This window comes from Ruditapes philippinarum, unplaced genomic scaffold, assembly GCF_026571515.1.
Source record: "Ruditapes philippinarum isolate M1 unplaced genomic scaffold, ASM2657151v2 ctg32_1_1_1_1, whole genome shotgun sequence".
In the NCBI taxonomy this organism is placed as follows: Eukaryota; Metazoa; Mollusca; class Bivalvia; order Venerida; family Veneridae; genus Ruditapes; species Ruditapes philippinarum.
The window spans coordinates 962,682-978,501 of record NW_026860502.1 but is presented as its reverse complement, the minus strand read 5'-3'; the positions used below and the strand labels follow the sequence as shown (position 1 = coordinate 978,501).

Genomic DNA, 15,820 nt, shown 5'->3' with positions numbered 1-15,820 from the left:
CTGAGCTGGCCTGCACAAAAGATGAAACATTAGAGAAATCTACTTTGTTTTGAACTAATCAAAGAGCTTTTACTGAAAGATAGATTTTTATGAGTATTTTATTTCAGAGTTTCCAATATACTGGTGCAAATTGCAGCTCATTTTAAAGTAATAAACTATGTGTATATTATATGATCAATGTAGAACCAAGTATTTTCACGTGAAATAATTGTTTTGTTATTATTTAGAACATAAATTTTGTTATATATCAATTTGCTCTTAGTTTTTAATAGTACGTATTTGAAGCTGGTACCTTATCGGCTAAACTAACCATAAATTATGAACGATATGTTAAGGAATAATTTGTAACTTAAAAGAGGGTAGCAAATGCATTAGTATGCTTTATATACCTTTTTGGCATGTTCATCGATTTCTTCATACGATAGTGTCGGTTTAACATTCGAAGTTGGTGGATGACGCCTTGGTTTTACATCAGATATTTCGTCGGACATTGTTTCTAAATCGATATCATCGTCGTCTACTGCGATTTCTGTTGTGAACAGATCGGCATCATCACTTGCATTGTTAAATTTGTCATCGTTAAACCAGTGGTGTCGCCTGTGAGCATGACCATTTGAATGATCTGAAGGTCTTGGATTTGGATACCCTTGAATCTTTTCTTGTATCTTATTCTGATAAAAGTAATACCGGAAATGTATATACACATTGAATATAAAAAATGACTTTTTGTATCTCATTTCAATAATGGTTAAGCCGAAATTATTTTGTCTTGATGCTTATCTACCCTAAAACGGAGTCATAGACTTTCATAGAATCCTAAAAATGATACTAAGAAATTTTTAGAAGAACTGTTATTTAAGTAAATTACAAATAAAAGTTAACATTATAATAGTTCAAGTTAGTAAAATTATGATTTTAGTCGGATAGATCTACAAAGCATTGATAAATACATTTTAAGTTTTCAGACAAAGATAACATTTAGATAAACACTTATAATAATAACACACTTGGCATTTCATGCACTCGCAATCTGGGTAAAATTCTTACCTCATCTGTTCTTGTGTCTATAACTTTGTTAACACGAGCAGACGTCTCTTCCGTCTTTGGCGGGCTTGGTTCAGGTACTGGATCATTGCATTGTGGTACTTTTTTAATCAAGCCAGGACAATTACCCATGGTGCTTTAGCAATAGTTCCTTAACAGCATTGAACAAATGGTGAATAGCTTATATTCTTCATTCCCCTTTGGTCTTGATTTGTGTTGTCTAACATGAAAATTACAAACTGTCCCCAATTTTTCAAACAATATTGAATTCTACATTTAAGAGAGAGAATGGCATTAAATGAACAGATACATAAGCGTATATATCAAATTATTTAACATCTCCAAACTTACGTTCAATATTGTTTATTCCCAATCGATTTTTCAGATAAAAACAGCTAAGAAATTAATAAATAAAGCCATTTATATTGATTATGCACATAAACTTGAATGTTCTGGCTTGAAATTAGATTTTAGAAAATGAAACTCGAGTACCTTAAGTTCCTTGTTTGGTTATATCCCCTTTTACTTTCATTCAATTAATCGCATATAACAACTATACATTTTATTCAAAATTTAACTTAATTTTTTTTATCAAAGTTTTAAATAGACACAACCAATAATTGGAAAATACACTTTCAGCAAGTCAAATAAACAAAACGTAAAGGATTAGATATCAATTCACTGAAAAGCAGAGTCTTACATGGTATTGTAATGATTGAAATGAGATACGGGACCAAGATATCACCCATGCCTGATAAACATTTTCATTGTGTACAAAGATCAAAAGTCACAATGAACTAATGAATTCCAATTCTGCTTCGTGTATTTTGATAGATTTGTTTTTGTTTAGGTTTTTATTTCTGAGTTAATCAATAAAGGTGGCACCAACACATGTATTGAAAAGTGCAAATATGGTTTCTGGATCATTTAACAAGGTTAAACTTGTTCTTAATTAAATTCAGTTAAAATTGTTCTTATTTATTACAGTCGGTGTGACTGATTACCTTCACAAATATCACAAAAAACATGTTTTTCTATCGCAGTCCAAGGATTAAATTATAAACATTTACTAAGAACATATAGGAAACGATATTAATATTAATGGCCTGTATTGCAAGTTGGTTAAAGTCGCTGACTTCGTGCCACTTGCCAATCCAAAACCCCCGTCCTATCTTTGCTTTTTCTTTTTTTGCTTAAAATAAACAAATATTCTTCTAGCCCTTCCCTTGCATCCTTGTCATTTTGTTTGTCTTTTAATTGATTTCTATTTTTTCTCTGCCCTGTTTGGTGTCATGCTGGGCTTCTTTCCAATGATCCTGTGTTGGGGGATTTGTTCATTGAATGCCGCCCTTCCAGGTTGATCTAAGTTTTCATATTTTAAATGAACAACTCATCTCTAGATTATAATGTCAGTTAAGAATAACTATCTATACACATTCGGGGCAATTCTGATTATAAGTGAATACATGTACAAACCTTAGTATTTTATTGAACTAGGGCCATTAATGATCAAGAATTAACCATTTTGTTTCGAAACAACCTATTTAGAGCCTGAGATCAGAGTGTTTTGCTCGTGATTAATTAAACTGAAATATTAAGAATGTCATAAATTTATTTTGGTTGTTGGATCTAAATTACAATTTAATTGAAATTCACCATATGTTCCCGGCTTTCAAATAAATACATCAGTTACTAATAATTCAAAGAACAATCTGGACTTTTTTTACATAAAAACATATGATATAACTATATATTTCTAGCCCTTATCGTTTCCGAGATATTATTCATAATGTTTAATTGAGTGCTTTAATATATATTGAAAACATTTCATTATAAAATGAATTAATTTACCAGGTCAATTTTATGTAGCATATAAGCTAGTAAGATAATCAAGATGATTTAAAAAAGGCATTTTTACATTGATAATGATAGCATATTAAATATGTTTGGAATGCCAAATGCATGTCTTCTTCCTCGTCAATTTTTTATAGCGCCTTTTAATAAGATTTTTAAATTTTACATAACAAATGATATGGGAGATTTTTGTAAACATATACTTAAACACTTCGGTCAATTTACATCCTAGTTCTTTCAAAGAATAATGAAATTCAATCAATATAGTTTATAAAGTGTAGATAATCAATGAGAGGTTTATATATTTTTATTCAGACGTTAAAACGAAAACGGTGCAGTAGAGTTAGAAGAGACAGGGCAGCAATGAATGCTTGATGGAAAAGGTTGGTCTTATTTTTTATTAGGTTTTTGATAAACCTTTTCAGGCAAGACTGTAATAGAATTAAATTTATATTTCAATCAATATACAGGCAACGTTTAATATAAAAATTCAATATGCTTTTCTTTTTCAATGATTTTTTAAAAAAAAAAAAAGACAACACTTTATGAGATATACCAAATTGAAGACTCCATCTAGCTGACTCCTTATGGCATATTCTTAGTTACAATTTAGAGAAAAAAGAAACAAATTTCCGTATTACAGAATACAGACAAAGAATTGATAAAGGAAGGTAAATATATAATGAAAGTAAATATATAATGAAACTAGAGGTATCATCTATTGAAATGCGATTTAAATGAAATTCTAAAACTTTTGTAAATGTCTGTATGATTTTACAGACAATTGTGACAAATACACACCATATATAGTGACATTTTGTAATTTATAATCATGAACTATGCCCCATGTACTTTCTCGTGTACTTATTTGTTTGTTTATAAACTGGCGATATGTATGACAGAAAATTTATAACTAATCAAAGTGGATGTAAAATGACTTTTATGATATATGCCTTATCTAGATTAAATGATGATGTTGTTTATGTTTCCCCTTAAACTTCGTTTAAGCGTTAACTTGATTGATTTCTAATGACACGTTTAATGCTTCCTGATTACAATGTATTATGTTTCTAAAAATCTGCCTTTGTAACTAACATTTATGGTTCTATATGTAATGTCCATACATGTATATTTGTCAATAGTTATATGTTTAGTGCGATGTGTGGATGTAGTTTGTACATACTTAATGGAGGTTCATCCGCGAAATGAATGTAAGGACCCCGGGCATTTTATAAGTCATGCCCTTAAAAAGTTGATTTTGAAGCACAAAGTGGTGATAATTTACCTCCATGATCTTTCAAAGGAGAATTAGCGCCGAAAGTAGGTCAATATACAGCAATGAATGAGAAGATAAACGTACAGTAACCTGAGAAATATGAAAACCAGGTAGTCCTGATAAGGGCTGATAGTGCCAAGCAAATGGCATGCCTTTCAAGCAGTCACTGCGTACTTGTGGCTCACGCAACCTAGTACCCTTCTACGTCTTCCCGATCCTACCTACTTTGTAGGGCTACTCCCTTCGGCTACAGTAAGGACATCGATAGCTGGTTAACAGGTACAAGTCCTGGTCTTCGTTTATGTTACGCCATAACATTTTTTTTCAAATCTTCTGCCTTTCTTCAATACTTTTGTGACATTTATTGGTCTATGTTTATGTTACGTCTTTTGCTCTTTGTCTGAAACGTTTATTTTTCTTATTTTTTAATTTATGATATCCTGTTAAAGTTGTTTTATATTCTCATTATGCAGCATAAGATTTTCTATATGGGTAAAGGAATTGATTTATATTTATAATGTTTTACGTCATGTATTGTCTAGTGCAATACGTGTATAGTGTTTATTGTTCTATATATGTAATGTTTATAGCTATTAATATAAAGTGTGCATTGCTTTATTTTTAATGTTTATTGCTCTATATATATACGTTTGATATGTTTATTGTTCTACACACATAACATGTATTTCTCAACGTATGTTATATTTTTACGTTATGTTTAAATGTTTGTATTGCTTATTGTTTTATTTGTTTAACATTTATTGCTCTTTTTATGCAGTAACGTGATTTGTTCCATGTGTGAAATGTTTATTGATTTACAATTTATTTGATTAATGCTCTATATGTGCAACGTTTATTTATTGCTCTATCCTTTTAATGTGTATTGTATATCGTTCACAATGGATGTGTTACATTTATTGTTCTAGCATGAAACTGTGTATTGCTCTGTGTTTGTAATGTTTATTGCTTTATACAGTAATGAGTTTAGAAATTTTTGTTTTATTTTAATCCGTATCGTTCTTCCATGTGTTGTTAGAGTTATGATGCCTACAGAAGCATGTAAGCCAGTATATGATGAGCTCATAAGCGCCTTATTAACTAACGCATCTCGGAATATAGGCTACATTATCATGTTAATGTTGCAACGTTTTATTCTAAACTTTTTATGTTTTCTGATTATGTAATTTAAAGCAGAAAACATGAAGGTTTGAGAATGAGTTTACTTCCATTTGTCGTACTTAGCGGTTTCTCCAAGTGAAGTAACAATGGGGTGTATATCATCTAGAACATCTAAAGTTATAGTACCACGATCAAAGACACCACTGCCACGTACACCAACACCACCACCACGATCACCAACACCACCGCCACGATCACCAACACCACCGCCACGGTCACCGACACCACCGCCACCCACACCACCACCAAGAGAATCTACGGCTGATTTCGCATCGGATTGTATTGATATAAAGATAGACAATGCAAATGACGAGGTAGGTATTTCTAAATAAATAGCGTGATAAAAACACATCTTCATCGGGCATTTTATTGAAATCACGGGACACAAGCTTGATGTTGAGATACGACATGTTGCTTTTTGTATCAACAATAGTACATTGTCAAGTAAAAAACAATAGTTAATTAGCATATCTCAGGTATCCCAAGGGTAATAACACAATGATATGTAAACCTTTTCATTCAAAATTTTATTTAACTTTTCTTCTTTTATCAGTTCAAACACTACATTTAGAAAATACCTTTCTATATATTTTATGCTAACAAATCTTGGAGATACCAATGTCTGTTTCGAACATTTTCTACTTGATTCGCTAAATTTACCAATAAGTTTAGGTTTCCATTTCTGTCCAATTTCTCGCCCATGACGTGTTACATTTTTCTTCGATCGCTTATTTGTTTAACATTTTCTAGAAAAAATGCCGAAGAGGAAAGAACATAATTTTACTAATTCTGTCTTCAATTACAATTTCCTTCAGAAAGAAATAGTTGCCACGGAAGATGGCTACCATGACCCAGTACCAGGGGATCAGGTGGATGGAAGTGTAAAACAAAAGCATAATTGGTTTGAGGATGACGATTTCAATAATGCAAGCGACGATGCAGATTTGTTTCAAACAGAAATAACTGTCGACGATGAAAATATTAATTTGGACACTATGTCTGACACAACCAGCTTCATTTCAAACCCAACCAGGAGTGCAAAACCAAAACTTGCATTTGATGACGTTGATAAACATGCAAAACAAGTAATGTGTTTAAATTTTTCCACTGTCCCATGCATACATCATTCACAAAACAACTACTATTAATTGCAGTTATATCGTTTATTATCCTAAACAAAAATTCAAATGTTATAAAAAGCAAACTTTTCTCTTCAAACCTACGTTTTAAAGAGCAAGCAGAATAATTTAAAACGTACATAGTCTTCTTAAATGTGTGTGACATAAGCTGACTTACACGAAGTCGTCATATAATTTTTTTAAGTTCCTGCAAGATTGAATGCAGCTACATGTTTAAATGCATGACTTTCTATTTATTCTTTATTTTGAACACTGCTCTACCTTAGGCAAGTTCGACGCTTCTTCATTCTTTCGATAATCTCCTTCAATATCTGAAGAATCCATTTGATGGTGACGGGAATAGAAAGATAAAAATTGCTAGAGCTATAGTTGTATGGATGAGCAGTCAGCAAGATGTGAGTGCGGACTATGGCGTAGCAACAACTGACACACCACGTGGTCTTATTCAATACCTAAAGGAACACAGGATGACGTATACAACATGTTATGCCATACTTTGTAGGTGTGTAATCATTCATAATATACTGTATATACTTATCTAGATGATAAAAGAATATATCTATCTAATTTCTCTATGTTAACGATGTGTTTGTCGTTAGATTTAAACAACCCGCTAAACAAGGACAATTAACAACAAATATACATGTAACTATTATTTTATGTTTTATAGGAAGGCTGGCTTGCAATGTGCAGTCATCAAAGGATATGTCAAGGCGGCCGGTTATGAACCAGGAAATACAATTGTACCAGAAGCATCATGGACTGCGGTACATGTTGAATGTGGCTGGCAGCTTGTCCATCCTTTTTGGATTTGTCGCGCATTATACGGGCATAATCTTGGCGGTTGGGTCAAAGTTGAAGAGGATGGCAAAAGTATAATTCAACGGGAGAGGGTATCTGAAGGAGTAGTGAGGAATACTTTTCAAGAAAGGTACTTTATGCCCGATCCGGAGGAATTTATTTACGAATGCGCTGCAAAAGATTTACAGTGGCAGCTTGCAAGCAATGTGATTTCTAAAACACGTTTCATAGAAATGCCATATCTTCTTCCTCCTTTCTTTGGAATCGGGTTTGAACTTATAAATGATAGCAAGACTGAGTCAAAATGCGTTCTTGAATGTAAGGATGGATTTTGTAACATAAAACTGAAAAGGAAACCAGCGAATGCTCATATGATTATGCTGAGCTACGAGCTGTTTTTGAAAGACCAAGATAACGGTTCTGAAAATGGATGCCAAAAGGAAAGCAACATGGCTCGTATGGTTTTTAATTCTAGAGCAAAAGAAATATTTGATTTTGAAATAAGGTTTCCGACCCCAGGCACATATAAGATTGTTATATACGGAGGTCCTTATAAATGCCCCCGTCTCCGCTTGTGTGAGTTTAAAATCATTTGCCACAAGGGTTTGGAGGCAAACCGCGCACTGTTACCATTAGAATGTAGCAAGATCGGTTGGGGCCCTGGTCCTGTATCCGTCGAAGCAGGCCTGATTACGCCTACAAGAATCAGCGGACTAATCCCAGTCAGTAAATCAGAAAAGAAAACTACAATAAAGTTTCACCTTCAAGATTTGAAGAAGATGTTCACTGCCTCTATCCATGGAGAGGTTGGAGGTCAAAGCAAAACATTTGATGTACTCGTGGAAATAAAGTCGAAAGAATTTCATCAGCTGCAGGTAGCCGCTTCTATACCAACAGAGGGAGAGTTTGGATTGTCTATTCATCTAAAAGAACAACCGGAAAGAAGTGTTTGCAACTATTTATTGTCAACTTTCGTGTCAAAGGGAATGAAGGTATTGTCACGTAATTTATGCTGTTCGGGCAAAATGATCACTTGCTCACACAGTTTAAAACCGATTAAAAGAAAAACGCATATCTCATGCGTTTAACTATCTCATATATTTCTAACGAATAACATTTTGAAATTGGTGTTGTGATATAAAATTAAAATCAAATCCTTAAATAAAGTCGCAAAACGGCAAAATTGAAAATGCGTATGACTCGGTTTGATTTAGCCTGTTCATGGAGAGTATTGGAAGTGCAAGCTAACGACCACGCCCGAAACAAAACATCGGCTTAATTATATTTTTAGTAACATATTGTATTTGGTTTTTAAAGAAAACTCCAGACTAAGTCATAACAGCCCTATCACAATGTCCGTAAACTTTAAAAACAAACGATAAAATCGTATTATTTCCTGTCCTTCCAATTGAAATCTTAAAAGAAATTTATGATAAAAGATAAAGGAAAAACAAATTTTAGGCATAAGTTACGATATGTGTATTTTTATTGTAGCTTTGGGTTCTATAAGCTATACCAAATTAATGACATATAAGCAAGCTGTTATTAATGCACAATAATAGGATAATAGGAAACAATGAAGAATGGAGTATAAGTAGTAAAGTAGTGATAATAAATAGGGTAAAGTTTTATTGCATATCGCCATGACCTGAAATAGATATTATTGATAAATATAAGTTTATATTTCTACCAGCTTAAATATTTGCTTAAAAAATGTTGACGGCTACTTTTTAGATTTTTATACACATATAACATTCAGCAAAGGAATGTAATTTAGTTTGCTAAGATCTGCGCGTATAGCCTAACAAGTCTAGATATTGATTTTATGATATAAAGATATTTATTTTGCATTTTATTTATCGAGGCAAATGAACGAAATGCAAAAAAGAAATTAGAAGAGCGCATAACTGAAAATGTTGATCCACAACAATGGAAGGCGAAGATAAGTAATGCTGAACATGCCATAGAAAGGTGCCTCAAAGAGAAGATACCTGCCAACGATGAAGACATTGTTGCAGCAAAAACAGTTCTAGACTTTTTGAGATGCAAAGACAGTAAGAATTATAATTGCTTCTAAAAACCTGCAAATTAGATATTTCTTTAGGTAATGTTTAACTATATTGTTGGTACATATTTAAATTTGCATCTTCAATAAACCCTTATTTACATGCTTCCCTCGTCTCGTTTTCGATCATGTTTATGAAAGTGTAACATCTCTTACTAAAGCCCGCTTTAAAAGCCGTTGCTAATGACGATGACGGTAGCTTCCACTTTTCAGTACTGTCCGTGAACAGGCTAGATCAAACCACGCCTGCAGCATTTAAATTTTACCGTTCTGGCGTTCTTTAGTGATTCTTTAACTCTACTTTCTTCATCATAGTTCACACTATCAGCGTTCAATGTTCAATCCCAATTATTTATATTATACAATTATATTATATTTCGGGGCGTCCGTGGCCGAGTGGTTAATGTCATTCATTGACTTCAAACCACTTGCCCCTCACCGCTGTGGGTTCGAATCCCAACAGGGACTTTGGATTCTTTCATGTGAGGAAGCTATCCAGCTAGCTTACGGAACGTCGGTGGTTCTACTCAGGTGCCCGTTCGTGCCTGAAATAATGCACGGAAGGGCACCTGAGGTCTTCCTCCACCAGTAAAGCTGGAACGTCGCCGAATGACCTATACTGTGTCGGTGTGACGTAAAACCCAAACAAACAAAATTTATATTATATTTCAGAACTCCGAGATTGTAAATTGCGGAGTAACTTAGGTGTTACGAGAAAAACTCTAGAGCTTGTCAGTCATTATAGTTATAAAAACTCACTTACCAAAGAAATAGAAGAAATAAAACAGTTAGAACTGAGGCTGACTGCCTGGAGAAGTTTTACACGACTTATTCCGACCTTAAAAGAATCGTACAAAGAAGTGATTGACCAACATGATCCAGCTGAAGAAGTAGTAGATGTGTTTCGATCTTTGCTTTTGTTGTTGGGATATTCCGGCGCTACAGAATGGGTAAAAACTTTCAATCATTAAATTCAATGTTTGCTTTGTATTTATGCGGAGTTATGACTAAATTACTTTACCAAAATATGTCATATTAGTAATGGTTAGATAAAGAGGATTTTTGTTTCTTTTTGTGTCAGCTGAGCCTGCAACATTTTCAATTTTGCCGGATTGGGCGTTCTCTAGAAAATCTGTTGTTTTTTTCTATTCTATTTCTTTTACCTAAACCAAATAAAATGTTCCAGAAAATATATCCAGAAACCGTGCATTTGCTTATCGCTTTTAAGGCATAAGATGCCTTATGCAAAACCTCCTCTATTAAGTGAGGATACAGAGTTGTCTGCCTGTTCATTTCTGATTTGTGTTTAGGAATGGTCAATTGTACAGGGACGCCTGAAAAGACTTACAGAGAAAAGCTCTGCACTGGGTGAAATGAAAACGGCGGAAAGTGAAAAGTTGAACAATCGAACAAAATCAAGAGTCATGTCGGATCTTCAAAGATATACGGAAAACCAAATAAGATCTGTCAATGGTGTGGCCCATAGTGTTTATGTATGGGTATGTAAAGAAAGTATAAAAAACGACGAAAGTATACTAGAATACTAACAAAGCTGACTTTATTTAAAATTAAATTAAAGGCCTACTAGGCCCAAAAAAATGCTTTTTTTTTTGGTTATTTTTCAAAGACAAATTTATAAATCATTTAATTTTGGTGCCCTGTAATATCCCCTTTTTCTGTTGCTTCCTGGCAGTGAGTACGGTTATAGTGATTGTGAGTATTTTGTACGGAGCCACAATACAGCTTTGTTTACATTTTGTTACTTTTATGACAAATATCTTCCCATTCAGCGCTACTTTCTTCAGGAAATTACCATCTTTCATTTTCTAAGACAATTATTGAAAACCTCATGTTTGTCCTATTCAAAGAAGGAAGCATATATTCATTTCTGAGGCATAATGTGGTGCCTTTTTTGCTACGTCATCAATAAAATATCAAATCAAAGAAACATCATTTTATGTTAAGAGTAAAATGATGTAGAAATTAAATGGTTGGCCCACAGGTCATCTGGGTATTATCAGTTCTAATATAATTTTCGTTTTCTATTTTTCAGATGATGAATATCCTAAACAGTCGAGACACGATGTAGGTTGACCATGGAATATATATCATAATATAAAATCTTCAATTTTGAGAATCTGCTTTCTTACTCGTATATTCAACAAAATCTATTATTTTAGTCTAGTATTATACCTGAATTTAAGATAACAGAGCATATACATTATTCAAATATATCATTACTATGAATTACTTTGTATATATACATTTCATACAGTCAGTTGTATAAATATGTTTAAGCATATAATGTGGCTTATAAAGCTAAAAGCTTAGATTCATTTTTAGTTTTGTAACAAAATCCCTGAATATACCTACCTCTGTGGAATTTACGTTACTAAGTTTCTTTTTTTTTTTAATTTATTCAATCTACAACCCCGTCAGGGACAAGCCGTTGTTTCCGTGAACAAGAAACTTTACACTTATTGCTTAGTGCTGGTTGGGTACAGGAACAGATTCGAGTGTTTCAATATGCTTATAGCTTTCAACACAATCGAATTAAAATAAATTAGTATAAACTAAATATGTTTTCTTTTCACTTAAGAGGGGTACATGAGCATAAATACGTTTCATATCATCAGTTATGAATTTCAAAATCATTTTTCACCAAGATATTGTAAAGTCTTGTCAATGAACCTCTCATCATAGTTTAAACAGTCCTTAAATCTATGACGCTTTAATTCAATTTAAGACAAATATTAGCATGTATCAGTAGATTTGTAATAACTTTCATGGTAGTATTCAAATAAATTGCTGACAGCTAAGAATAGCTCAATATCCATGTAACTCAACATAATTCTTTATCTATACACTTCATTTCAATGTTAAATTTTGCAGATATTTGCAATAAAACGCATTTGAAAACTATTATTGTATTATTTCCATATTCCATGTTAAAAATTTAATATCTTTATGTCTTGCATGTTTAAGTAACCAAGCAGCAAGATTAAATGCTTAAATTCTGTTTTCGGAAATATGTATATCAAAACAATTTTCTAAGTGCTATCAATCAAACTGTTTTTTTAATTATTTCAAGAAAATGGCGATTTATATGTCACCCCACCCCCCAATACACTCACACGCGCGCGCGTACGCACGCACACACACACACACACTATAAAAAAATCTTTTAGTATAACATTGAAAAAGTAACTCATGTTCACGGATTTTCAGAGCTTAACTTGATGAAAGTTTAGATGTGCAAGATTATTCAAACAATCAAAGTAAATGAAAAATAAAAAGCACCTAAATTCGATTCAATATTTATTGCATTAAGATTTATTATGCTAAAAGTTGATATTTGAAAATACTTAATCGCACATAACTCGTAAATTATGACTTTAATCTTAGCTTTTAATTTTTCTTAAAATTTTAGTATAATTTACTCAAGTTTGATTTTGTTGAAATAGTTTGGTTTACTTTACCTGGAGGCATGCACCTTTATATGCTGAAACATGTGTTTATTAATATATCTGTATATATGATGAACTACTTCTGCCGTATTTTTAACATAACTGTTTAACTACCTTTTGTCGTATACGGCAGACGGGTCAATTCCTGGGATCTCTATATCTGATACGATCCCGGCTTCTCTGAATGTGACATGGCAGTGGTCAATTCCCGGGATCTCTATCTGTAAAACGATCCCAACTTTTCTGAATGTGATAAGGCAGTGGTCAATTTCCGAATCTTTATATATCTAATACGATCCCGGCTTTTATGAATGTGATATGGCAGTGGTCAATTCCCGTCATCTCTATATATCTTGTACGATCCCGACTTCTCTATAATTATCTGATACGATCCGGCAGAGATAAGGCAGTGGTCAATTCCCTGGATCTCTATATACATTTGTATCTAATACGATCCCGGCTTTTCTGAATATGATAAGGCAGTGGTCAATTCCCGGGATCTCTATCTGTAAAACGATCCCAACTTTTCTGAATGTGATAAGGCAGTGGTCAATTTCCGAATCTTTACATATCTAATACGATCCCGGCTTTTCTGAATATGATAAGGCAGTGGTCAATTTCCAGGATTTCTATATCTGATTCGATCCCGGCTTCTCTGAATGTGATAAGGCAGTGGTCAATTTCCGGGATCTCTATATTTTTAATACGATCCCGGCTTTTGTGAATGTGATATGGCAGTGGTCAATTCCCGGATCTATATAGAAGTAGTATTTCCCCGCACATGCGCAATTTGCGTAGGGCAAAAACATAGAAACATAGAACATTAGTCTAACATAGAAATAAAGTAGAAGTTCATAGACAATTCCGAGTTAGTTTAAGATAAAAGGTAGAAAATTATATAAAATAGCTTTAAACAAAAATAGAAAATATTCCTTTATAGCTTTTTCCCCAGATTGCCATAAAAGGGTATGGAAAAGGAAATTAGTAAGAATTCCCCCTTACGGTGGGCCCGCTTACGGTCACGGACCTGACAATGAGATTTTTTTTTAATAAAATGCGGAATTATATTTTTTTATTCAAAAGGGAGTCAACTAAATTGTTGTTGAAATAGTTCATAAAAAAGGTTAAAGAAATTTTATAACATACGAAATCGAGGTTAATTAGCATTCTGAAAATAGTCAGAACAGGCCCGGTGATAATGTATTTTAAGTGTTCAGTTTACCTGATTTTATCCTTTATTTGACTGTGATGCAAAACAGATAATTTTAAGTCACATTAATATATTTTAAATAGTTATTTTTTTCAAAATCTTTATGGAAAGTGAAATAACACTCATTTTATCCGGTTCCTCGTAACACATGTTAATATTTTTTAATGCAAGTCACACTAATTGTCACTTCACAAATCAATAAACATTGATGAGATCGGTATATATAAAAGTTACTTAAATTACGATTTTCATAATTGTACGTGATTAACTATATCATGGTTCTAAAACGTCCCGGTTAAATGATATTTATACAAAATCGAGCTGGAAACAAACAACCAAGGTCGCGTGTCAATCTGTTTGACACTTACCGCCTAGCCAATCCAAAGGAAGTGTACAATACACATTGTGTAATATTATGTAATACAGGGGTAATAAAATTTAACCTTTAACACCCTGCTGTTTTAAATTTAAATTACGGATGAAAAAAGTCGTCTAATGATACCTTAAACAGACATCTTTTGTATGCGCCTTTTGACATCTGAGAAAGTCTAAATCAATTATTGTGAAAAAATATAATGCACCGTACGCGGGAACTAAAGTGTTATGTAGGTATTGCCTGAGTGTTGTCTGTATGCCATTTTTGTATGAAATTTAGCAGCAAAGGACATTATCAGGACATTCCACCAGTTAGTCAGACATTGATTTAGAAAACCAAAGATTCGATAACATAATTTTATAAGAAATTTTATTTAAAAAAACAACAACATGAGGTTTTACATTTATTTCACTATTCAGCAATTGTAAATAGTATTCAAATTATAATACATTTGATATATAACATCACGACATTGTACATTCAAACTGCAAACAAATCAAACCCAATTCGAATGGATCATCCCCCCCACCTCTCTCCATATCATTAAAGCCCCCCAAAAAATAACCAATTCCCCGCTTTAAGTGCCAATTTTAAGGTTTCATATATAAATACGTTATAAACTTTATATTTTTTTAGATATCTATGAATACAAAAGCGTCTCTGATCCTGATCATGTGTATATTTCATCGTTCGGAACTGCCTCGGCTATTGTCTATAATAACCTCGGAAACAATACGTATTGAAAGTAGTTCTACCACGTGGTTTCAGATGTAAACAGAAACTTAGATAATGTAAAAAGAATGTATAAATTTGACATCTAATGTCTTTTCCTGTACTCTTATGCTTGAAAATATGTCTGAAAACAATTTGAAATTTGAATATGCCCACTGATGTTCAATTTTAAACAAATCCGACTTAATGTCAACATGTTGGTTTTTTTGTACTTTCGGTTTCTACAGCCATAATGATAAATATATAAATAATGCTTTGTTTGCTTTCTTATCGATGAATTCACTTATTTTAGGTGGACTTTTACTGCATATATTGGAAATAAAATTGTCAACAACTCCCAGCATTAAATAACTATTTGTTTACATGTTTAGTTTCTTAGCGTAGGTTAGACCGAAATACCGCATCCGTTCTGGGTATTCATACTATTGTGTATGAGGTCCTTATCCGAAGACTGACGGAAAGGGCCGAGTAGTTGCGACTGATATTTCATTCAAAATAATAATAATAGACCCACCGGTGTCAAGGATAATCAAACTTAAACACGCACGAATAACACCTGGGGTTGTTAAATTGGCATATTGTCGATAACTCGTAAATATAACGCTTTTTATAATACCGTATAAATGACAATTCTCAAAATATAATAATATAATATCTAATCGGATTTTCTTGATGTT

The 15,820-nt window shown here is 32.8% G+C and overlaps 1 protein-coding gene across 3 annotated transcripts; it reads left to right on the top strand.

The window, feature by feature from the left end:
- The first annotated feature begins 3,129 nt into the window (after window positions 1–3,129).
- Window positions 3,130–11,936, top strand: LOC132760351 (uncharacterized). Of its 3 annotated transcripts, none has more exons than XM_060752330.1 (9): window positions 3,130–3,281; window positions 5,417–5,667; window positions 6,169–6,438; window positions 6,759–6,994; window positions 7,163–8,285; window positions 9,158–9,347; window positions 10,031–10,308; window positions 10,669–10,857; window positions 11,412–11,936. In XM_060752330.1, exons 1-9 carry the CDS (start codon window positions 3,266–3,268, stop codon window positions 11,445–11,447), a joined length of 2,589 nt encoding a protein of 862 aa, XP_060608313.1. In that variant the 5' UTR covers window positions 3,130–3,265; the 3' UTR covers window positions 11,448–11,936. The 3 variants fall into 3 exon arrangements, with proteins under 3 accessions (XP_060608313.1, XP_060608315.1, XP_060608314.1); XM_060752332.1 differs by having other exon boundaries at window positions 3,156–3,281; window positions 5,369–5,667; XM_060752331.1 differs by having other exon boundaries at window positions 3,183–3,281; window positions 5,366–5,667.
- The last annotated feature ends 3,884 nt before the right edge of the window (window positions 11,937–15,820 follow it).

What these genes read in the sequence shown, in the direction of transcription:
- LOC132760351 (XM_060752330.1), top strand. An exon ending in TGTTATGCCATACTTTGTAG is followed by an intron (nt 6,995 to 7,162) that starts GTGTGTAATCAT and finishes TATGTTTTATAG; the next exon opens with GAAGGCTGGCTTGCAATGTG. An exon ending in ATTCCGGCGCTACAGAATGG is followed by an intron (nt 10,309 to 10,668) that starts GTAAAAACTTTC and finishes ATTTGTGTTTAG; the next exon opens with GAATGGTCAATTGTACAGGG.